The sequence below is a fragment of the Scyliorhinus canicula genome, chromosome 9 (assembly GCF_902713615.1).
Source record: "Scyliorhinus canicula chromosome 9, sScyCan1.1, whole genome shotgun sequence".
NCBI lineage: Eukaryota > Metazoa > Chordata > Chondrichthyes > Carcharhiniformes > Scyliorhinidae > Scyliorhinus > Scyliorhinus canicula.
Window position 1 is genome coordinate 80,524,966 of NC_052154.1, and position 9,657 is coordinate 80,534,622.

The 9,657-nt window shown below is 41.1% G+C and overlaps 1 protein-coding gene across 1 annotated transcript; it reads right to left on the minus strand.

The window, feature by feature from the left end:
* Positions 1–35: 35 nt before the first annotated feature.
* On the minus strand, positions 36–7,070 carry LOC119970894 (natural cytotoxicity triggering receptor 3 ligand 1-like). Its single transcript, XM_038806003.1, has 5 exons — positions 6,966–7,070; positions 6,452–6,757; positions 3,625–3,921; positions 854–958; positions 36–88 (listed from the first exon to the last, which is right to left on the minus strand). Exons 1-5 carry the CDS (start codon positions 7,018–7,020, stop codon positions 36–38), a joined length of 816 nt encoding a protein of 271 aa, XP_038661931.1. The 5' UTR covers positions 7,021–7,070.
* Between the last annotated feature and the right edge of the window lie 2,587 nt (positions 7,071–9,657).

Below are 9,657 nucleotides of genomic sequence, written 5' to 3' on the forward strand. Positions count from 1 at the left end.
CTTCACCTTTATGGAATATAATGAAATAAACATTGTCACCCTACCGGTTCCTCTCTCTGAGCTGCTTCCACAGAATTTCTATTATTATCTGAAAGAAAGAGAAGGCATGAACAACTGAATCAGCGCACCGGCGAAACCAGTATCACGCTTTCGCTGCAAAACATATTTACTGTGTATGAAGTAAGGAAACCTGAATTGTGACTGTTCAGCGGCTTCAACTGCAGTATGATGTGCATTACCGTTCATTACCACAGTGGCGCTGTATCCAGGTCAATCAAGTTGCCTTTGTGCAATGGGGTGAAAGATGTGATAAGGAGTTGCAGCCCATTTTAACCCCGCAACATTGCAACATAAATAAAATTCGGGGGAGATATAAAGACAATTGTTCGTTCGAAATCACCCGTTTTACATTATCGCAGGAAGTCGAAATAATACTTAAAATGCTTATATTTTAAGATCTCTTCCTGCATGTACCTTGTGTTGCCCGATTATGTATTTTCTTTTTATTTTATTTTCTTTTCATTGTCTTAATGATCTGTTTGAGCTGTTTGCAGAAAAATACTTTTCACTGTACCTTGGTACACATGACAATAAACAAATCCAATCTAATCCATTGATACTCTATGTAAAGCACACAGTGTTAATAATTCCGGGTGTAAATTAGAAGTGTATCAATCGAGTGAGTAGTACGAATTTGAAGGTGGAATATTTGCAATTCAAAATCCACTTTACATCGTCATTTTCAACACTCAATCACATGACGCTCATTCGGTGTCAATTTTATTAATTAAAGGTGCAGAAACATGCTCCTTGATCCTCTATAATGAATCATTATTTGCCAAAAGGTTCTTACCAGCTGATGCTTTCAATTTGAGTCTTGCCCAAACAATTATCAACAGTAAAATAGCCGATATGCCACCTACACGTCCAATAATGAGTGGAAGATTGGTACCAGCCCCTACAGGATCAACAAATGAGTGAAATAAGAAACTGTGGAATACAACGAGATTCACACAGGAACACAGAGAGGATCACACACAGGGTGAGTTGCAAATGTGTCTCTGAGGATAATAGCCCATAATGTCAGTGGACCTCAACCACTTTCATTTCTGTTAGCTGTAGCAGTACAATAATTATAACGTTTATCAAATGACATCAACTACACGTTAATCATGCAATTTATGGAGTAAACAAAGTCCATTGCAAAAAGGCGCAGTCAGCTTCTGACTGGACTAGCATGGTGGCACAGTGGTTAGCACTGCTGCTTCACATCTATAGGGACCCAGGATCGATTCCAACCTTGGATGAATGTCTGTGTGGAGTCTGCACTTTCTCCCCATGTCTGAGCCTGTTTCTCCAGGTGCTCCGGTTTCCTCCCACGGTCCAGCAAAGATGTGCTGGTTAGGTGGATTGGCCATGATCAATGCCCGGGATTATGGGGATAGGGCGGAGGAGTCGGCCAAGATGGATTGCTCTTTTGGAGGGTTAGTGTAGACCCAATGGGCCTTGCAATGACTTTGCACTACCGCTCCCTTCGGGCCATAATTCCACAGACCACCGACTCCCTGACAAAAAAAAGCATTGCCCCTGATAAATGGGAGGCCCCTTGTTCTTTAACTGGGTCCTCTAGTTCTAGATTCTCCCACAAGAGGAAACATTCTCTCAACCACCATCCTGTTAAGTTTTATAGGGACCTTTTTTCAAAATAAATTTAGAGGACCCAATTCATTTTTTCCAATGAAGGGGAAATTTAACCTGGCCAGTCCACCTACCCTGCACATCCTTTTGGGTTGTGGAGGTGAGACCCGCACAGACATGGCAAGAATGTGCATACTCCACACAGTCAGTGACCTGGGGCCGGTATCGAATCCAGTTCCTCAACACTGTGAGACAGCTATGCTAACCACTGCACCATCATGCCTCCTTCAGTTTTATGAGGATCTAACATTTCAAAACATTCTTCCATTCCTCTAAACTCCAATGGATACAGATCTTCTCCCACACTGACATTGTTAAAAAACACAGAGCGTTAACAATTCCTGGTGTAATAAATTGGAAGTGTATAAATGGAGTGAATAGGTCGAATGGGAAAGTGAAACCCATAAGATAACCTCTTCATGCGGGAATCAGTGAAGTGAAACTTCTCTGAACTGCTTCTAAAAATATTATATAATTTGATTAGAAAACAAAACTGCAAATAGTACTCCAGATGTGCACTCCAGATGAAACTTGCATTTATAAAGCACCTTCCACATAGTTAAACACCCTAAGATGTTTCACAGAGCATTATCAAACAAGGCTGAACAGCGGCTCACATAAAGTGATGTGAGGAGAGGTGGAGATAGGGGTCTGAAGGAATGAAAGTCATAAAGGGAGCCAGAGGGAGGGACATTTCTGACTTTATGGTGTAAACAGCTGAGAACAAATGATGATAATAATATTCCCATATATTGAACTTAAATGCACAGTAAATCTGTTAAAACCGATCTTTTTGTCTCTGTGTAAGTTAATTTCATTTGGCAAGAATTTGCCGAGGAATAAGCTTTCAGTTTTTGAGCGCTTCCCACATCAACCTTTCGATTCAGATCTTTTCAAAGGAAAATTCTTTCTCCTCCTGCTGTTATGGGCCAGGGTTTAGAGAACCCCAAAGTGTATCATGGAGTTCACCTGACCCACAACTTTTAATAGATTGTGGTATGGGGAGCACACGGCCCACTCTACAGGTGTGGTACAGCAGAAATGAAAAAGTATTTTTTGAAGCAAAACAATGTTTATTCTCTGAACTCAACTTAACCTTTTTGAAACAAACAGTGAACATCTTAGCAACTATTATTTCAAAAACAACCCCCAAAGAATACAATAAGTAATCCGTAGGCTGTCCTTTTAACATCTAGAAGACTTAAAAAATACCTTTAAACAGCAGCACATTAGATTTGCATTCACTACTGAGAACATTTATAATTCTGAATTCACCAAATGATCAAGAGATAGTCTTTTGATGGCAGAGAGAACAGCAGTAAACCTGCTCTATCAGGCTTCAGCTCCAACACTGAAAACAAAACTAAAACACACCCTGCAGCAAACAGCCTAAAATGGAAGTTAAAAAGCTGACAGGTAGCCCAACTCCACCTACTCTCTGACATCACTGCAGTAGCAAACACCCATTTCTTAAAGGTACTCTCACTACAGATATCCATTGATTCCCATTGATGTGACATTGTGAGTAAACACACTCCACATTCTCCATGTATATTCGAGTTTGAACAGCCGGTCAGATACATGTCTAATAAATAACTACAATTTGCAGCGGTTCCCGGGCTCCTCGCTGTAAATGTTGCTAAGAACGTGAGGAGGAATAAGCTCTCCGTTTTTGAGCGGTTCCCAGATCAATCTCCAGTTTCAGATCTTTTCAGGGAGAAATTCTCTCTCACCCAGTTACAAACCAGCTTGATAATTTTAATTAATTTTAATTTTAATTCATTCAATTGATGTGACATTGGAAGTAAATACACGCCACACTCTCTGTATATTAGAATTTGAAAAGCTGTTCAGATACATGTCTAATAAATAACTGCAGTTTGCAGCCTTTCCCGCGCTCACTGCTGTAAATGTTTCCAATCTTACCTTGTGGGACGGTGTAGCTGACACTGGCTGGCACCTTAAGGGAGATATGAGATACCAGACAGGTATAAACTACTCCATTCGGTACAGGCCTTGCTTCTTTCAAAGAGCTGGAGACCTCAAAAAGACCCTCCGCCGTCTCGTTTTTCACAGTTTCTATTCCGGTCAGAATTTCCACACCATCTCTTTGCCAGGAGATTCTGAAATATTCCGGGTAAAAGGCAGCCGTTTTGCATTCGAACTTCAGAGAAATCGCTGAATTCTCTTCAATCTGAACCATTTTCAGGGGAGTTGGGGGAACTTCAATCGAGAAAAATAACACAATTTAAATGTTATTTTTCTACCTCTGTTATGTTACATTCCTAATGTGACAATAATTATCCGTGCCATCTTTTTTCTTTAACCTCATGTTTGCAATTATATTAGAAATAATTTCATGGCGTACAAAAATTGTTTGGGTGTATTGCCAAAGGAACACAGGGAGGATAAATCTCCCAGAGCTGGCGACAATGGGTAAATCACGGATCACTGTTCCGGCTGGAAGGTCAGCTTCTGGAATGGGAGCGTTTTTTGCTGAGAAGACCCAAGTGAGATTCCTTGTCCCAATCCATGGGAGGGAGCGTAAACAAGTCACGAACAACAAAATCCCTCACGTTTTCTCTCAGAATTGTGGCCGAACTAAACATTCATTTTTAAAAATCCATTGTCCAAATAATTCATATGTTGCTGAACATATTTTGTTTTTTACATTTAATATTGAAAACAGGTGCGTAATTGAGTTATACCCAATGTCTATAAAGTTTCCACACTCGATGTTACTACGTGTATAGATTAAAATCCGTGCATTAACAATGATTAAACAACATTTCTATGGTGGGTGTTTCCGATCGTGCAGCCTTTACAAAAGTTACTTTCCCCAGAGGGGGATTTGAGGCCTGAAACATATTTCTCAACAGGACAGGGCTTTATTACTAATTATATATGGGAGAGTAGATCACAACTTCCATGTGGGTAGCACAGTGGTTAGCACTGTTGCTTCACAGTGCCAGGGTCCCAGGTTCGATTCCCGCTTGGGTCACTGTCTGTGCCGAGTCTGCACATTCTCCCGAGTCTGCATGGGTTTCCACCGGTTTGCTCCCGTATGTGAATTGGACATTCTGAATTCTCCCTCCGCGTACGCGAACAGGCGCTGGAATGTGGCGACTGGGGGATTTTCACAGTAACTTCATTGCAGTGTTAATGTGACAATAAAGATTCTTATTATGCATAGTGAAATCAAATACATAATCTTCACTGCATATGTTATGTAATCCCAGGGATTTTGCCCTTCTACAATTTCATTGAGTATGTTGGGCATGGCTTGCCTGGAGAATCTTCTCTCATTTTTGATATTCCATTGCTCCACAGTCACCGTTTAACTGGAAAAATACTTAATTAGGTTTGCATTATTTTGTTGTTCATTTCAAATCGCTCAACATAGTTTCTTCATACATTTACATTTCTAAATTCTCGTAAAAGAGAATTATTAAATTAGAAACATTATTAACTTTCATGATTATGTCAGTCTATATTTCCAGCAAAGACTCAGAATTCCTCTATTATTTTCCAATGGATCTACTTTACGTTTAATATAACATGCGACAGAATCCCCCCTTGGCAGAAAGAAGCTTTCTCTCGGTCCCCTGCCCTAACCTTCTTCTGAGCATGGAGAGTGTAGAGGGAGATCATAAATTACAAATACTGGAGCCCAGGCGTTTATAGAAATGTTCGGTGATATCCAGCCTTCACTTCAGCAGTTGTGAATGAAACAGGGATAGTCCCATTGGTGTACCCCAGAGGTTCAAACTGTCCTGCGAGCTCTCGGATTGTGGTTGAATCCAGAATTGAGGGCAGGATCAACATCTCCCCTCTGACTGGGTTGTAGGATTCCTTTGTGGAAAGAGCTCGGAATTTCATACAAGTTATTAATGGACACAAATACAAAGTATAAAGTGCGGACATAGGGGCAGGGGAGATTTCGGCCGCTCCAGCCGGCTCTGCCTTCATTTAGATTATGCCTGATCTCTACCTTATCTCCATTTGTCCCATTTCGGTCCATTCTCCCGATACCCACGATTTATTTCCCTTGATTTCCATCTCAAATTTCTAACAGTTCGGCATAGAATTAATCGATTGGCAGTTTTCAGCAGGGGCCTAAAAGTAATCTTGTGTGTGGAATATTAATGTCAGGAAGTAAGAGGAGTTTCCGCTTGAATGTATACTGAAGGCACTTCATTGGGGCGGATTGGTCTTTAACGCTGTATAAAGGAGTTTATTTAGGAGGTGTTCAAATTGTTCTGATTAAAGGTCGCAGATCTGAAGCCTTGACTCTGCCCATATGTGTTCATAGATCCCTTGAGTCATTTTCCTGTTTAAATTATTTCAGTATATGCAATATTTTGCTTTTGTATTAAAATTGTCCCCAGTGTCGCACTTTGGCGCCATTATTTTGCTGAGCGTGAAGCGAGCTATCTTATCCCATTGACTAACCAGAAGCAAGATTTAAGCAGTTATGCCGTTTCTTCTACCTTGGCTCAATCAGAATTGCAACCTCACTAAAAGCACTAATTGGATGAAATGTCACGAGGACGAGGAGTGGGTGAAATTGATCTTGGGCCTGAGCGCAAAACGAGCGATAAGGGATCGACGACCGTTGAACGTCAAGGTCAATGGAAAAGAAAATTCCTCAAAGCGTAAAACAAACCGATTCCGCCAGATTTTCAACTAGTAATAAGTTAAAATTACATAACTCGCACAAAGCCGGAAAGCGCCCTGGAACAATTACACTTACCAAACACAGTGAGCTGGGAGCCACCTCCATCCCCAATCTTGACCTGTTGATGTTTGACTTTACAATAATACATTCCGGAGTCTGTAATACTCGCATTTAGAATTTCTAATGTACTCCGTCCCTTCTTTGGACTAAATCTCTTCCTGTCGTCTGGTTCCAGCAAAGATTCAGCGCCGCGTTTCCACCAAGAAACTTCAGGAGCATCTCCATATATGGTAAACGCGCAGAACATGGAAACATTGTCACCCCTGGCTACCGTCAGGAGTTTAGGGAACTGTTCCACTTTGTTCGAAGTTACTTTGGCGGCTAGGAAATAAGTAGAAAAGGATGTGGACAACAACTGCATACGTCAGAGAAGTAAAATAACTAAATGGAGGAAAATTCAAAAACAATGAAGAAACACCAGCAGTGGAATTTGAGAACGGCAGCATCTATTTTTACAATGTATACAGTTGCAGATGTAAAATACCATTTAAGCTATTCTAAATCGGCAACATATAACAACTCAACATACCTGACCAAATCAGGCCCAGAAGAGCCATATACTGAGCTGTAACTCTGATCGACATGCTGTAAATGGAAAGGAAAAATGGTACGTGCTGTACAGGAGGATGTATCCTGAATGGTTTGGGCAGGAAATGGACCTCTGAGATAAATATATGAAACGGGGAGATCTTGACATGAGATATCACATGACTGAAAGAGCGTATTGGGTCCAGTTGTATTTCTGTATGAGAGTGTGCGAAGTAGGAGGTCCCTTCCCAACTGCCGGCTGAAAGATTTCCACCCAAGAGTAATATTTTTTCAGCACCCCCCCGGGCACTTAGCCTTGGAAATATCGATTCAGGATGCAGGCGCGGGCGGTCCTCCCAAACCTTATCTAAAGGTTTCTTCTTCATGTAGGCAAATGCTTCGGAGCTCAGAGCCCCATCTGAATCAGCCTCCAAGAACATGGACACCGAGCAGAACTAATCGGGAAAATAATTTGGATTAATTAATATGTAAAACTCCAGAGTTGGCTAGGGCAATTTTACTTTTGCACAAACCAGGGTAACATTTTGAACCTCTATCCACGTGGTTCAACGTTATACTTATTAATCCAGGAGACCTGGAATTCAACAAGGAATATTGATGAAACTCTTTGACGACTAGCGCAGATGGAACTGTGAGGAGAAACGAACCAGACCGGCCTCATTTAGCTGATTGCAAAGAGAATGCGGATTTAAATGGACCAGTTATTCACTGCGTTCAACTTGTTTCAGTTGGCAGTTTCGAAATTTGTTGTGTCGAGTTTGTTGATCTGAAATTGGGGGGTGAAAGTCATTCAGGAATCTTCCTCCAAGCTTCCTCCAAGCTATCGGCCCTTTGATCTTCGTAACTCGCCACGGTTCCTTAGACAGTACCTCCCAAATCCACGACCACTACAATCTCGAAGGACAAGAGCAGCAGATACCTGGGAAGCCCACCACCTGGAGGTTTCTCTCAAGTCACTCACCACCCTGACTTGTAAATAAATCGCCATTTCTTCACTATCACTGGGGCAAATCCTGGAGTCCCTGCCCTAACAATACAGTGGGTGTACCCAGTGGCGGACTGGGTCTAAAAATATTGGTTGCCAGGAGACAAAGGGGGCCCACCCATAACTACAATGCTATCATTTAATTTTCATAACGAATAATAAAATTTTCAAAAAATACATATGGAAAAAAGGGTACAATTAAAATTTTTGTGGAAAAAATGTATATTTCTTAGTAATTACAGTGTACATGTACTGTACATATTACTGGCAGTGAATACCAAATGTAAATACAGAATGTTATAATTGAATTTTTTATTTATTTTTTTAATTTTAAGTAATTGGTTGATATTTTTAAATAGTTTACTGCACAGTTTACACATTAACAGATAGTTCAAAAGCACAATAGAGCATTGCATGCAGTCAACTACATTAATACCAATCGTTTACCAATTGTAAAAGTTTTTACAAATATATAAGACAAAAAAGAGTGGCTAAGGTAAATATTGGTCCTTTAGAGGATGAGAAGGGAGTTTTAATAAGGGGAAATGAGGAAATGGCTGAGGAACTGAACAGGTTTTTTGGGTCGGTCTTCACAGTGGAAGACACAAATAACATGCCAGCGACTGATAGAAATGAGGCTATGACAGGTGAGGACCTTGAGAGGATTGTTATCACTAAGGAGGGAGTGATGGGCAAGCTAATGGGGCTAAAGGTAGACAAGTCTCCTGGCCCCCTGGCCCTGATGGAATGCATCCCAGAGTGCTAAAAGAGATGGCTAGGGAAATTGCAGATGCACTAGTGATAATTTACCGAAATTCACTAGACTCTGGGGTGGTCCCGGTGGATTGGAAATTAGCAAACGTGACGCCACTGTTTAAAAAAGGAGGTAGGCAGAAAGCAGGAAATTATAGGCCAGTGAGCTTAACTTCGGTAGTAGGGAAGATGCTGGAATCTATCATCAAGGAAGAAATTGCGAGGCATCTGGAAAGAAATTGTCCCATTGGGCAGACGCAGCATGGGTTCGTAAAAGGCAGGTCATGCCTAACTAATTTAGTGGAATTTTTTGAGGACATTACCAGTGCAGTAGATAACGGGGAGCCGATGGATGTGGTATATCTGGATTTCCAGAAAGCCTTTGACAAGGTGCCACACAAAAGGTTGCTGCATAAGATAAAGATGCATGGCATTAAGGGTAAAGTAGTAGCATGGATAGAGGATTAGTTAATTAATAGAAAGCAAAGAGTTGGGATAAATGGGTGTTTCTCTGGTTGGCAATCAGTAGCTAGTGGTGTCCCTCAGGGATCCGTGTTGGGCCCACAATTGTTCACAATTTACATAGATGATTTGGAGTTGGGGACCAAGGGCAATGTGTCCAAGTTTGCAGATGACACTAAGATGAGTGGTAAAGCGAAAAGTGCAGGGGATACTGGAAGTCTGCAGAGGGATTTGGATAGGTTAAGTGAATGGGCTCGGGTCTGGCAGATGGAATACAATGTTGACAAATGTGAGGTTATCCATTTTGGTAGGAATAACAGCAAACGGGATTATTATTTAAACGATAAAATATTAAAGCATGCCACTGTTCAGAGAGACTTGGGTGTTCTAGTGCATGAGTCACAGAAGGTTGGTTTACAAGTGCAACAGGTGATTAAGAAGGCAAATGGAATTTTGTCCTTCATTGCTAGAG